This window comes from Salminus brasiliensis, chromosome 8, assembly GCF_030463535.1.
Source record: "Salminus brasiliensis chromosome 8, fSalBra1.hap2, whole genome shotgun sequence".
NCBI classification, from domain to species: domain Eukaryota; kingdom Metazoa; phylum Chordata; class Actinopteri; order Characiformes; family Bryconidae; genus Salminus; species Salminus brasiliensis.
In genome coordinates this window covers 14,574,880-14,590,989 of record NC_132885.1, presented here as the reverse complement: position 1 = coordinate 14,590,989, position 16,110 = coordinate 14,574,880, and the positions used below count along the sequence as shown (strand labels likewise).

The window sequence follows — 16,110 nt, the reverse complement described above, 5'->3', positions numbered from 1 at the left end:
GATGTGCCAGAAGCTCTTCCTGAGCCACCGCTGAAACATTCCCACGCAAATAAACAAGTGGACAAGCCAGCGCGCCGGCCAGCCTGCCAGTAGTTCTGTAAGCTGCACAAACAACGACTAGGCCTCCCTTGCCTCATCTAAATGCATCATTGATCGCCATTTGGTAAGCCATTAATCCAAATAAATGGATTCTGAATCACATACCATTCAGAAAAAAGGAAAGGAAAAAAAATCTAATCCCTCTCTGACCACGACAAATACATTCAGCTTTTAAGAAGCAGCTCATGGCAGTAAGACTATGTTTGGCGGATATCAACAGAACAAGCCCTTATCCCAAATGGATATATAAGACCTTGTAGAGAAGAAACAAACAAATCTATAAAAATACACCATGGATATTCTACCATATCTAAACAGCATACTGACTGTGGGAGGAGACAAGAAGAGAAAGCCCATGTAACCGATGACTTACTTCATCTGAGCCTGAGCCAAAGATGAGCAAGTCGAAGGGAATGGCTGCCACCATGTCTATGAGGAACCATCCCTTGAAATAATGAACAGCAATCTTCCCCGGGTGACTGACCACCTCCTCGTTGGCATTCACATATGTGGTCCGGAAGTTTATGAGGATGTCAATAATGAACATGATGTCCACCATTAAATCCACGACATTAAGCGGGCTGCAGGAGTAGCCGCACTCTCTCCTCTTCTGCTCCTCACGGTCATTGAGCAGGAAGGCAGCAGAGTAGGGTGTGAAGATTGCTGTGTAGATGACCAGCAGCAGTATAAGCCAGTCCCACATGGCTTTAAAAGGGCTGTAGTGGAGGATGGTGAATTTATCCATTCGTGGAGCCTGGAGCTTGTACTCTGGCAATACATCTGCACCCAGTGACAATACCTGGATAGGGGAAAAGGAAAGATCATTGTATTAAATTAAAATGAATGAAATGAGTTCAACTCTGCTTAGTTTAGTCAAAGGTTCACCAAAATCATTTTTTTTTTGTTTGTTTCGAATACATACAGACTTGAGCCAACAGGAAACAATTGGATGTCCTCTTCATTTTTTTTTTTACTGTTTATTTTTATCAGCAGGTCAGGACCCCCACTATCACATTACATCCCCAGACAGGGAGGCTTTTGACAATGAAGCATGGAGCTCCTTCTAGGATTTGAACTTTATATACTAGGATCTCCTTACACTTGATGAGCAGGCACTTAGACTGTTGTGCCACTCTAGAGATGTGAACTTAATCTAATTTGAAAACAGTTCTAAGTAAATTGGGGGGGGGGGGGATCATAGTAAATATTTAAGCAATTTTTAGTTGCAGCCACTTTACTACTGTTGGGTTGGCTCAACCTAAAATATGTTGTTAACCAGACTGAGATGAAGTAAAAAGAAAATTGAGAACATTTGACTAAACTAATTTAAATGTTCTGTATTCAGTTAATCATTTTATGTTGATTTACTTGCTGACTAAACTGTGAAAAGAGAAAACCTATTTAACTGCTTGTGAAGTGAAGTCATTTTGGGTGTTAAAGGGACAACACTTTTTGCAGTATATAAACAAACAGCAAAACCGTACTATTCCCAGATCCTGCCTTAATTTACTTTGACAGTCCAAAAACAGGAATCTTGTACAGAATGTTTAGATGAATGGTCTAAGCCATCTAGATTGGGGCTATTGCTGGAGCGATCTGGGTTTAAGTGCCCTGCTCAAGGGCATAGCAGCAGCGAGCAAAAAATAATGATAGTGCGCTGGAATGCCTATAAGGATTTTCTTATTTCACCCACATTAACCGCTTTCTGTAGACTAACAACTTAGTGCTCAACAAAAGAACAAACAGAAACCACCAGACAGTAAGCTGTAGCACTCAGCAAAAAAAGACTGTAATTTGACTGGGCATTGTGTGAGGGGAGGGGGAGGGGTTATAAAGAGAAAACTTGCTCTGTCAGATTTGACTTGATGGTCACCTGTGATTATTCAGAGTTTGCAGATTCTTCCCTGTGGGTTGCAGTGCATAGACGTATGATGATCATTTTCAAAATAGAGGCTGACAATGCATCCCGCTTGTATAAGCAGACTGAAAGAATATGATTTCTGGGATGTGTAAATGCTGAAAAAAGCTGAGATGGTAAACTGGGCATGTTTTTTTACACTAGACATCCAGCAATTTCCCAATGCCTCCAGGAAGTGTTGTAAGATTTGTACTACTTTTTCCATGTCTCAACATTCCATGTTTTACAAGGTCAGCAAAAAGCAGCTGTCACATTATCAAAACGAACGAGTGTTGTGTGCCTAAAACACACTGCTGCAGACAATCTGTACTTGAGGGACTGCGTGACTGGGACTGAACTTGCAAAAAGCCTATACACACACACACACACACACACACATGCACAAATGCACAAATGGATACACACACCTCCTGTGGCTCTCATCGGCACTGACAGACAGCAAATGAGGCCTCTCTGCCTGATTAATACTTCATTAGCCATCATGGCAGCATAAGGGGGAGCCTGTTTTCTGCTGCCTCCTCAGCATTTTCTCCCTGATCAGAACGGGCTGAAGAATAGATCTGTTTCCTCTTATCAGCCTCTTGCACGCGCAGAGGGTGGCGGTAAGGTAATATAAGAATCACTCAAAGGTTGACAAGCCAAATGACTGAATCCTCCAGCATGAAAGACTCGAGGAACAAGAGCTGCCCGGGCTTCCTCGAGGTGAACACTTGTGTTTTTCTGGATGGGCTGTCAATGTCTTAAGCATTTCTCATTTCCTCCTCTGGCTGTCTGAGAGAGTGGTACATGTGAGTGGTTCTCTAACTCGACGCCCCCCCCAGAGCCTGCACAAAGACTCTGACTTTCACTGGAGGACACTTTCAGCAGCTATCTACCCTCTGAGCCAGTCGTCCCTCTGTGCAAGCACCCAAATCTAATTTCCAAGTTGCAGCTGCAGCAAAAAAAGAGGTTGTGGAGGGAGGGTTAATTCACACTGTCTCACATTTAGAGTTTGCCACAGCACTATCGAATTCGGTTTTGCCAATATTGGGACATATATTTCCTCACAGCAGTAGGAAATCCATCTTCATGCCTGGATGGTCTTTTGATACATCACGAGTGCCAGGGAGAGAGACAGTGAGAGATGGATGTCGAATGCTGGGAAAAAAGAATCTAGACTTCTATACCAAAAGAGCCCTTAGTGTATGGACTAATTTTTAAGGCTGTTATACTTGCCTTAAAAACTCTTTTACCCTTGATATATGCAGGGATAAGCCTCATGCTCATCCTCACACATTTGCATATTGCACATTTCTGTTAACCATATTTGCCTTTTAGTGTTTGCTGTGTGAATGCACAGAATATGACTAAAATGACACACATCATCATTGTACCCGAGTACTCAACATTATGAAAGATTTGATCTGGTTTAGGAGTCTACTGACTTTGCAATAAAAACATGCAGCACTTAAAACTTGCAATATGACAAAATATTATTTTTAGAACACATAATCCTCTTTTCCACTGTGGGGCCAAACAGTAGCCACAGTTGCATTGTGCCGTTCCTCGCTGGCATGTGACTACTTATTGTGCTGTAAAATATGAAGAACCAGAAAGAAAAGCTACGTGAGGATGTGAGTCAGCAATGATGTTCTGTGTCAGGTGTTGTTGGCGTTCCACATTCTGCTGACTGAAAATATGGTTTGAAAATATGAAGTGTTTTAGTGTTTGTTAAACTGTCTTTGGTCATCAAAAATGAGAGGCAAATACTAGGGATTAGCCCAAAATGTCAAATTGTCATTAAAAACTGTCATTTTTGAAAACATCAAATAGAAAATTTGTAAAATAGTAAGTTTGATTTTTGATATACAAATAAGTTTAAACCATATTAAACTCATATCGAAGAACCATGTGATGTCAGACCAGATCAGACAGTTCAGACAGGTCTGAGTTTCTTATCTCCGGAGTTCAAAGAAGGAACTTTTGCAGCTGTCCAAAGGATACTTCACACCGGTGAAGAGGCTTTGGACCGTCTCTGGCACTGGGTAGCTTATAGTACAAAGGAAACTCAACTCCGTTCAATACAGTTAACTTTGCTCAGCTTATTCGCTTATTGGCTTTACATTGTGTAACTTTTTACAGTGTGTCTCATCTGATGTGATTTCACAACCAAAAAAAACTTTATCATTTAAAAGGCCCATTCCAAAAGACGGTCATCCGACAGAATAAAGTAACACATTAATTACATACACTGACCCCTGTCTCATCTCTGTGATTTTATGTCTGTACCCCCCAGACCTAAAAAAAAAAAAAGAAGCACAACAGAAAAAGAAACCATGGCCAGTCGTGCAAGTCCATGTTGCTGTGGATGGCACAATGCAGCTGTGCTAACAATTTGACCCTACAGATGAAAAGAGGTTTAACTGTGCCAAAGAAGCTGTGCTGGGCATGTTTTTAAAGCATTCTGTCCCAAACTGTATCCAGGTGTAAATCTAGTTGGATCTATTCTCTGTGCACAGATCTGTTCACCCCTATAGTGCAATGAGGCAATAAGTTCACATGAGGCCAAGGTAAATAAAGAATCATTGATCCAGAGAAACATAATATGTTGTTCAATAATAGAAAAAAAACATCTAAGTGGTTGGAAACTACAGATTATATGTGACATCAATACTGCGGTCAATTTTACCCATAAAACCCAGCGAAGGCAACATTTAGTTTAAGTGCACCATAACATCATAGATCTCACCTGTGTGACTTTCTCTGTGACATTGTGGGTGCGGTCTTTGACCTTGGGAGCGATAATGGTCTTCTCAGAGGCAGGAGGTGAGGGGACCTTTTTATCGTTGGTCTCCGAGAAGTTGAGTGCAATGAGAGGAATCTTGTTAATGGTGCTGTATTTGTTGAGATTGGAGTCTGAGGTGGAGCCCAGCAGACTGGATTTGAGATGGTTAAAAGGACCTAAACGAAAGAAAGCAGCTCAATTAGAAACATTCTTAAAAGACACTGAGTCGTAGCTCATTAGAGGAGATATAGCCTCTGAAAGGATATTTTCCCTGCAAAAGCTGCACTGTGCTTAATGACTGATGCTGAATGGAAATTTAACGTTACATTGCAACAAACAACATTAAAGAGCAGTATTTAACAGTCATGTTGACAGTTTGTTCATGCTTTCAAGTGGTAAACATGGTTTCGTCAAAGAAACACACTCAATCCAGGGGAAATATGTGGGGGAAAATAATTTTTTGAAGAGGAAAAATGGTTGGATTGATTTGAGAGGAACATGAGATATGGAGCATTCACATGTAGCATTGATTTTCTGCCAGAATGCAGGCTAAGAGCACATCAGTCTCATGCGAGGAAGTAGTACAGGGAGGGGAAACCTCCTCCAGTCAATCAGAGCTTAGAGCAAACCATCATTCAGAGACCTAGTTAACCACGTCAAACCTCAGGCACACACAAAAGGCTCTTTCACCACCATCCCCTACACCCCCTGCCACACTAAAACAGGGCGTCCTCAGCCACATCCTAGTTACTCCATGTAACGTATTGGCATTATTTTACCAACAATACACCCAAATAAACAACAGAATTGATGTTAAGAAGTGAAATCATGCAGAAACTGCAGACTTTGACTGCGACTTCCCTTCTCATATCTAAATAACCTTCACAGGAAAGGCTTTGCAGTTCCTTTTGTGTAACCAATCAAGCCATTTCTTTTTTTTTTTTTTTTTTTTTTTTTTTTTTGTCTGCAGGTAGGGTAGAGCATTGGGTGTTGGGGTGATTTAAGAGCGAGCCTATCATCACTGAGAGTAGTTTACTTAAACTGCTTGGGAAAACAGCGGCATTAATTGCTGTTAAACTGTCCTGCTTTGAATACATGCAGCAAGCAGTCCAAGACAGCAAAGCATTCCATCATAACACACTGTTACCTTTCAGACTGCGGCCGTGGTCTGAAATGCAGGAGAACAGCGATCACTGATCAGAGGCATTAGATTCAGACTAGGTAAAATATTCAACCAAACTATTTTTTAGAATACATGGTAACAATGTGGTAAATATTTAACAATACACTGGTGAACCCTACATGCAACATAATTCAGCTAATTAACCCTGCAATTTTTAAGTAAAATAATAATTATTGTAATTATTGTAATCTTCATATATATTAATGTTAATTTTGCAAAGGCCAGTATTGCGATGTTGATTAATAATCAATATACACTACATTAACAAAAGTATTGGAACACCTGTTCATTTATAGTTTCTTTCAAAATCAAGCGTATCAAAAAAAGAGTATCCTGCTTTTGTTACTGTAAAAGCTTCTTCTGTCCAGGAAAGTAACACACAGTTTCTACTGTCCATGTAATGCTTTCTACTAGATCTATTTTGGAGCGTTGCTGTGAGAGTTTAATTGCATTTAGTGATGAGAACATTAGCGAGGTCCTGATGATCACCAAGCTCACCTCATCCAACCTTCCAACTCAACTGAAAAGTATTTGATGGAACACCATCATTCCAGAGATCCATCATTCCAGAGGACTCTGCTCCACAACTCAATGCTTGGGGGCTGCACCAGGCTCTATTGGCAATACTTCTCTACAGGAACTAGGCAAGCTGGGTGTATGCATTTGCTCATCTGTCAGAAATGGGTACAACTAAAAGTAGCCGAATGCATTAATTAGGAAGGGTGTCCACAAACTTTTGGAAATATAGTGTAGTACGCAGGCTGTGCTGTTGTAGTACCAAAGACTCACCAGCTAATAGCAGGGAAGACTCCTAATGCATCTTAGCTCAGTGATAAACAAAAACAAGCCAGCTTATCTACTACAGAAGAGACCAGTATAAGGGTTTATTTACCTTCACTGGCGTGTCTGTCCCTGAACAGTCGCTTGGAGTTGCTGAGGCCTTCAATGTCATGCACAGATGAGGCTCTTCTCCGGCTACATACACTGTCCCTGGAAATGGACTGGGCCAGGCAGGTAGTGGACTGGGCCTGGGAGGGGCTAGGACGGTCCCACAGTTGCTTGGGGGAGGAGTGGTCAAGGGGCCCGGACACGCTTACAGGGGATGAGTGGGGGCTGGAGCTGATGAGGGCTCGGGTGTCGTTGGCATCGGCTGGGCTGCAGCTCTCCTTGGTGGGCAACTGAAAGTCCCTCAAGGCCACTGAATCATCGCTGGCTCTCGGGGAGTCCACCATCACTGTGTCCGGGTCCTCCTGGGGCAATGTCTGCTTGCTGGAACCCAGCAGGTTCAGGGACGGCAAGCGGAACCTGAAGAATCTCCCTTTTCCTGGAGGAGACAAGGTCGGAAAATATGTAGGCAATTTCAAGAGGTGTTGCTTGCAGCTTTTGTTCACTTTGTGCAATCATCTTGAAACGAAATAGAGATGGATTTGAACAATTGCAGCGGAAAGTAGGTTTTTCATATGGAAATGGAACAATGGGGAAATGTCCTTGGCTCTAGCCTGGAACATGTTCCATTTCTTTATAAAAAATGATATGAAACCTGAAAATAGGAGGCCATATAGCAAAAGCACAAAAGCACAATACGTCCGCATTTCCAGTATTTCTTTCAATGTATGTATTTCAGCTGATAGTCCCAAAAAAAGAGAACAAAGATTTACACTACAGGAAAGAGGTTATTTGATAAGAAGCTGAAATATAAATCACATGAATTTTTCCAAGGTTCTTTAAGATATTTCTTGAAATAAAAAGTCATACCGAGATACCAAGCTAGAGGAGAGAGGGCTTATATTTCTGCAGATCTTCATAAAAACAAATCTGATTAGTTCACCCCTGAGTCATCTGTGAGGGGCTTCAAAGAGTACAGACCCCTTACTAGACATTCCTAGTCATAGACTTCAGCTGAATAAAACATATTCATTCTCATGGCAGTGAAAAGGCTAGATTGAATTTGCAGGTGCACACTAGGCATCAAAGGGCCTTCGGAGAAGCAAAAGTAAGTCAACTACACTTTAACACAATCCCCTTAGAGTTCAATTATACACGTCTAACTGGCCTTTGGTCCTGTTCGCTGCTGAGGCCGTAAGCAGCTGATTTTAATTAAGTGTGCTTTTTTTAAGGGTTTTTGGTAATCAGGACATGATCAAACAAAAAACCCAACTCCCATGGTATTGACTGCTCCCTATGTGTCGCTGCTTTGAAGATTGCTGCATTCATCATTTTGTTGATATTGGAAAGATGTATTGACTAAGGCACCCTCTGGGGATTTTTATTAGAGCTTTGCATTCTCAAAAGGAAATCCAGAAGGATGTGGAGGAACAGAGCCTGCTTTACATAAATATCTAATCCTATCCCTGTGCACATTTTAGTCTTGTCACGAATTTCATATATCCGCAGCTGTGAAATCAAACCTGTTTCTTCAGACATGTCTGTCATTTTTTCTAGTAAAATCAAAATCTTAATATGATAAAGTAACTGATTACAGAGCATTTTGAGTTTACTTAGTTTAAATCAAAAGTTCTCCTAACTTATATTTTTTAGTTCTCAGTTTAGTCAACCAATACAAATGCAAGAACTGAAGCCGGTGTCCCCTCAAACTGAATTTGCGTACTGTTTATTTCTGTCCCCTCTATCACATGGAAGAAGGTTTTCCCATTTTCAGACTCCTGACCATGTAGGGCTGTTATGTTGATGGGTTTCAAATGTATGACCGCCGGTCTTTTGACAAACAGGCAGTTAGACAGTTGTGCCACTATAGAGTCGTGAAAACATGAACATATCTGTGTCCGAAAGAACAGAATTTTAAATTTTACTCAGATCTGAGTTTTTACATTGTGTAAATTCACACCTCTTGAATGGCACAACAGTCTAACTGCCTATTCATGAAGTGTGGGGAGATCATAAGTTTAAATCCCAGCAAGGGCTCAGCATTCCACTGTCAAAACCCTCCCATTCTGGGAACATCACATGATAGGGGAAGTTCTATAATACAGATGGAAATAAACCATAGATAAATTGAGGTGGAGAGAAACAGACTAAACATCTTACAAAATATTTTAGCCGCAGCTCACCTACTAATGTTCGAGTTGACTGAATGTACAGTTGACCAAACTAATAACAAAAAATATATAGAAGAATAGGAGAATTAAACTAAGTTCAGTTGACTACAAAAAGCTCTGTAATTAAGTTACTTTATAATTTTAGGTCAGCCTGACTTTACATTTTCATTCAGTCAAGCAGGAATTCCAAGGTAAACATGGAAGTACATCTTGTTCTTAAATAACTGATGCACTAAATATGCTGTATGTTTGCCAACTGAATATTTCCAGCAGGCTTTCAAATAGACCATTTAAAATTCATCTAAAGCAAGCAAGCAAACTTTGTTGCTAGAGTTGTTGCCACACCCTACGAGGCCTGTTTGATAGACGCTGTCTGAGCATATGTGAGTGAGACTTGAGTGCTATCTGATCACATGCAATCAGATAGCAGTCTACTTAATTGCAAAGTTAAAACTTCCGGTCATTAGATGTCCTTGTGGAACTGAGTACATCTGTTACTGAGAGTAACTTGAAGCTAGCACATCACCACATCGACCCCATAGATGTTTATGTTGTAACAAGATGTTCATTCTAAAGATGATTCAATTATAAATGAAAGACATCTGTTAAAATATTATATGTGTATAATATTGTGTAACTAACTATGTATTAATGTGAGTTCATTCAAAGAGCTGAGCAGATTTCTGATGACTCTGAAGGGGTTAGAAGCTCTTTCATGCAGTAGTACACTGTTGCAGGCCATGTGGAAAAACCTCCCTGGGAGGGCGGAAGTGGTCGCTCAGCCACAATAACAGTGGCTGGACGCTGGGCAATACAAGAACTCCCTCTCTCAACAAGTTGTTCAGTTCATGCCCCAACCATCAACTGCCACTCTTACATGTGCTGATGTCTTAACAAGTACTACACATGATCCAGCCCTCTCTCTCTCTCACTTGCACATACACAAGTTCACCTTCACTAGCTATCAGCCAAGAAAATCTTTCTTTGTTTTAGAACATTTTGATTACATACAATGGACCAGTCCCACATCATTTTGTCATGATCAGTTGTCCAGTCCACTGAACAAATATTCATAAAAATAGTGTGTTTTTTAAATGAATGCTAAACTGTCTGAACTCTTAAGTTCCTTTGGGTTAGCGATCATATGGCTATGTCTGCACTGCACAGACAGTCACACTCCCACTTCAACCAAAAAGCAACAGCATTAAGCATTACTAGTTTCATTTAGTGGGTCTCCTAAGAAGTTCTCCTTTAGCCAAGAGCTACAGTTACAACATGTCGACCAGTGCTGTTGTGTGCGTGCATCTACCACTAAGAGAGGCCAAACATAGCTGGTGACTAATAGCCAGGTCACTAATGACGAGTTAACGAGTGTGTTCAATATATTAAGAAATGTGTGTATTTTCACAAAAAGTCAGAAAAGTTAAAAGGACTTTTCCTGAACTACAGTCTCCAGATTGAATATTAAATTCTTCATAAACACAAAAGGTTGTTTGAACCAAAGAAGAACCACTTTGAGGTCCCTAAAGGACCGGTTTTGTAATAGAGATGCATGTGTAAGAACCTTTACATTAAGAAAGAAACTTTACATTAAGTGGGGGTTCTTTAAATCTTTAAAAGGTTCTTCAAGCTTACACATCTTGTTTACAAAAATGGTTCTTTATGGAATCATAAGTGGTTCTAATATGGCAACACTCAAAGAACCTTTGCAGCAACTTTATTCTTCATAGTGAACCATTGCCAGACAAAGGCTATCGACAGAAACATAACCGCCATGTACACAAGCTGAGCTGTGCAGTACCTGAGGTACCACTGCTATCTAGCAAATGTTACACATTCTCACATAAAACTGACATTTTCAGATTAGCAACTTACAGGAAAAGGAAACGTCTTTTAAATCTTTAATTTTGGTCATTGTAAGTAATTTTTGGAGCATTTCTATTGGTCCGTTTATCATTACATTTTATAACAATGTAAAAAACAACTGCTAGATTCAAATTTTGCCGAAAAAAAATAAACATGCAACATATTTGTGTGACTGCGGCAATAAGCTAAATTTGCTATTAGTCTTTTTTCTGCAGAATAGCTTTGATGAAAAGGACTGATTCTTTTCAAAGCTCTAGCATGACACAGCTCCTTCAGTGCTATAAAAATACGTAACATAACGGTTCTGCCCCCCCCCCCTTTTTTTTGTATTAATTGACGATCCATAAGCTGCAAGAAATGTGAATAGAGATCTTAAATATGGCAATATTGTATTGTACCATGATGGACAGCTTTTCCAGAACTCTTCAAAAACACACTCAATATAACACACAGCAGCTTCACATGCACTAGAGATCCTAATGTGGGTCTGTGTGATTCTGAGTGATGCTGACAGAGGGCATGCGGAGTGAAGCAGAGGAGGTTAATAATGTATTATGAGATATTAAACCATCATAGCCACCCCCTTTCTCTTCCTGTGTCTGTCATCTTTTCGCACTCAATCAGGTCTGGCACTAAGGAGCCTCTTTATAGCCTCCATTTACTGTTGTGCCAAGTGCATTACACTCCACCTTTTGCAAACTAAACTCTAGTGTGTGTGTGTGTATGCTGCCTCACACAAGAGCCTGTTTTTAGAAACCGTGTTCTGATTTCTAGCAGGCAGATGATGAGAGAGGTTTCTGCATCACGCCGCTGCAGGTACTCGGTAAGCCATGAAAACAAAAGCCAAACTAAGCTGGTCAGATGGGGCTGCTGGTATGAAACTCTAACCTCACTTTAATGGTGAGCGTTTCCTATAAAGTGCGCTTCATCCTGACCTGTGACCCTAATCCAAAATCCAATCACAACACATCAAACTAAAACCCCAATCATAAACCCAACACTAACCTTCACCTTAGCATTTAAAACCCTATACCCACACCACGGACCACTGCTAAAGACATCCAATTGCGTTTACTAGAGAGGTTTGAGAGTGTAGTAGTGTAATATGCAGTCAGAGCACACAGGGGTCACTCTGCTACACAACATTCAATTTCCTCATTTTCTGCACAGAATGACTTAATCAGTGACCAAAAACCACTAGAAAGGCGGATGACCACTATGAAAAAGAGCGAAATAGCTGCTTAGATTAATGCAGCAGAGACTGTTACTGAACAATGGCTCAAACAAGAAATATCTCTTTTTATTCATAATTTATTTTATTAAGATCATATTCACCAAGACATACACCCATATCAACAGTACCAACAGTACCATGTACATGTATGCAGTGATACTGCAGCGTATGTTTGCTCCATTTTATAAGGTCATACCATTCTCAGTTAGAAAGCTGATAGTATGGATTTACATGTAAATGAATTCCATGCAATGTTCTTATCCCTGTTCAGCGTAATAGAATATCTCTATAGCCTAGGAGCCTGAGTTGGAAGCACAGTTATTTCTGCCAGTACAGGAACCTGAAGGATTACTCTACATTATTTACACCGTTCTGTTTGTTGCTGTGATACTAGAAAACACACACACACACACACACACACACACACATAATTGCGTTCACATTGCTCACTAAGTGACTTTTCAATGAGCCGGAATTTGCCATATGGATATTCACTCAGATTGAGCGTGTGGCATTAAATGAAGGGACGTTAAGCGAGGCAGATATGTGTGTGTAGTCAGCTGTAATGAGCTGCCATGCTACATGCTTATTTCTCATGCCGTTGCTGCCCTTTCTTTAACCTCTGAGGAGACCTCAGCTGTGAAAGCAAGCAGTCATTTTTGATTACAACTGTCAAGATCTACATAGATCAACACATACAAATGAAAGCATGCACATACACTAGGTCCCTAGGAATATACTAGGAATATCACATGGCCTATACAGCAGCAGATATTTAGATCCTGTGAATTTATCTGTACTGACAATCATCATTGATATGATGATAACCATTCAACTTTGGTGATTTAATGGTGTCTGTGTTTAAAGAACCTGCTAAAATGACAGTTGTTATCTTCCTACTGTAAAGAATTCTGGTAAGCTCTGTCCCAGCACTGCAGTATTTATATTAGACCTAATTATAACCAAGCTTCTTCTGTTTATCTGAGTTTAATAAATCTGACAGGAGAAAGCTGACAATCATTTTGACAGTTCACGGTTGACAACTGACAGCCATATCAGCCATTAAAGAACTGTTTAAAGAAACTATTGGACTTTACTGGAATTTATGACTATGTTAAATTGTATCCACTAACATTCAGTTATCTGAATTGTCAGCCACTTAAAAATTATTCCACTTTTCAATGTTTCTGTATATTAAATTGATTAGATTAAGGCTTATCAATTTAATTGGTCAATTTACAAATTAATAAGATTAATGTGAAGAAATGAAATCATTTTTCACAGTGTTGGTGATAGGAGGAGGGTCAATGCCTCTAAAAATTACATCACAGAAAGCAATTAAACAAAACCATAGCAAATATGTTGCCTAGTACCTGATGAATTATGTAACAGTAGTTTTTTACAATAAAATTTTGGCTTAAAATTGATTTTTGAAGGAAGCAAGGCGTTCTAAAGCAAAATAGTACCCAAACCATATGGCAAATCTGGAAAATTCACAATTATTAGCATTACATATGAAAACACAGAAAACGTGTAGGCAGGTAGGAATTGCCCTACAACTACAATCCCCCCCCTCAAACCAGTATGTTTCTCTACACATAAACCACTTGACATAAAAACCCTCTCTGAACGGTTTAGTTTAAATTTGAACAACTGAATTATTTCGAAATATGAAACATGGTGTAACTTTTTTTTTGTTCACATCCATTCGGCACTAACAAATATACACACTCACAAAAATGGAAGCTGATAGGAAAGTGTTTTCTCACTGTTGCCAGCACACAGAAATGCACATATACACAGCGAGCTAAAACACACAGCGATGTGGGGGTTAGCTGTGGTGTGCAGACTGACGCTTTGCTTTAACGCCTCAGTCATGACGCCTTGTTGACATTCACTCACCAAAAAGGCCCAGGAGCACTGCAGCTCAGGAAGCCGGCTGTGATTCTGCCCAGAATTAAAACACACACACACACAAACACACACACGGCTAAAAATAACTATAGCCCAAAAGAACATGCCACACTGAGAATGGAATTCCAGAAATGACGAAGTCGACCCAGAGCAAAGCAATGCTAAACGGTGAAAAAAGCCTGAGGCAGCAGAGACGCAACATCATCATCCTTCTCATCCTCACTGCAGTCCCCTCTGCTCCCTCAGCATGCAGGAACAGGGCACACTTTAGTGGCCTGATTGTGGTGATAAATTGTGGATACCAACTGTGAGTTTCTGTTGCCGAAATGTTTAGCTGAAGTAGATCCAAAAAATGACGATACATAAAAGAATACTGATACATATATCAGAATGTCTCTGATAGATCAGTGTAACATGCTTCATGAAAACACTACTGCCTCAAAGTAGCTCCAGATCTCTCCGCTCACCGAAAAGGAGACAAATTGTGCCGCTGTCCCAGGTGCTGAAAGCATATCTGTGGCCCACATTCAGCACCCGTGTTTCGGACTTTCCGCCAGCACATGTCCAGAAGGCGGAGCCTTGAAATTAGCCCAGATTGGATCCTCATCAGCAGAAGCAGCTTCAGTTACATGTCTCTCTGCGTCAGAGGGGACAGAAGGTACGAAAGGCGAGTCGAATTGAGGGTGTGCACAAACATCTCTTACTTTCCTTTTTACAGACTCTGATACAAAAGTCACACTGGAAACAACATTCTGATTGCCAACACAGACAGCAAGTCCCTAATGTTACCACTGGCAAGCCATGAACAGCCAAAACACTGCTCTAGGTTTTCTTCATTTTTGACTCTTTGGTCCCTTTTCCAAAAATGAACCTGCTAATGAAGATTCCTCCAGGGCCTCATCCTCATGTGTTGCGTCTTCTACCCTTGTCAGTGTCAGAGTCCTCACACGTCTCTTGCTAGGTCATTCATAAAATATGTTAAATTATTTTTGTGTGTTGTCTTTGTTCAATGATGTTACATGGTAGAAAGAATTTTTCCAAAAGTAAGCACAAAAACTCAATGTGATTAAGGCCCGTTGCAATATTTGTCAGGCATGTGACACACACTAGGACATGGGGTTTTAATTCCGCGTCCCCACCCAGAGTGATGGAAAGGTCAGCCAAGGTCACTTTCCTCTAAGTTCACAGAGGAAACAATAAGAATACATCATCTGAGTTAATCTTGTTCTCTGGCATGGCAACTAATTCTCCCCACGCAGATGAGCATGTCTAATCCTTTATTAGTACTCAAGCCAATTCTGCAATTGCTCGTGCATTGGGCGAGGAAGGGAGGATGCCAGCTCTGTCCCTGTCGCTCCCTGTGCAGCTTCTCCAAGAGCCTCCTGTCCAATTAGCACGCTCCAGCGCTGACCTCCTGTTGTGCAGCAGTACACTGGGCCACACTTTGCCTGTGCTTTACACCAGCTCGCTGAGCTCCATCCGACGGGCTCTGACCCAAGGGAGCGACAGACAGGCCTGGCACAACAGCTGCATTAACACGAGAGAGCGATTCAGCTGTGAAGGACTCGCTAGGGAATGTACCTACGGGCCGAGCTAAAGCTCCCTTCTGCAGCTTGCTGTGTGACATCTAAATCAAGATAGGTTGTGTCTGAGGCCACAAAAAAAGATAATGGCGCAATTAGGGTAGAATGCGGTGTCAGCATGAGAGTGTTCACTAAGTGTATTCGCTCTGTAGTGTCAGACAAAAGCAAAGCCACGTTTCACTCTCTAGACTTGTGTTAAAATTAACGTGATATACACGTGTTACGCGCATCATTTTTTTTCTTTATTTTTTTTTTATTTATTTTTTTTAGAAGTGACATACCAGTGCTGTGTTCTCCTTCTGAAGAAAATCTGGCATAAATTACATTTACATTTACAGCATTTAGCTAATGCTCTTTTCCAGAGCTACTTGGAAAAGGTTACTCGTATTACAGAGGTGGGCCAATGTAGTGTCAGGAGTCTTGCTCAAATACTCACATTGGTATAGGGCAGCATACCAACACCCAGACCGGGAATCAAACCCGAGTCTTCCAC

The 16,110-nt window shown here is 40.7% G+C and overlaps 1 protein-coding gene across 1 annotated transcript in view; it reads right to left on the bottom strand.

Moving 5' to 3' along the window:
* LOC140560973 (voltage-gated inwardly rectifying potassium channel KCNH7-like) overlaps nt 1-16,110 on the bottom strand; it is a 66,947-nt gene that overhangs the window by 24,465 nt on the left and 26,372 nt on the right. The window contains exons 4-6 of the mRNA XM_072685727.1: nt 6,857-7,288; nt 4,746-4,957; nt 473-898 (exon numbers count right to left, since the gene is read on the bottom strand). Coding sequence (XP_072541828.1) covers nt 473-898; nt 4,746-4,957; nt 6,857-7,288 — 1,070 coding nt within the window. The remainder of the gene's footprint in view (nt 1-472; nt 899-4,745; nt 4,958-6,856; nt 7,289-16,110) is intronic.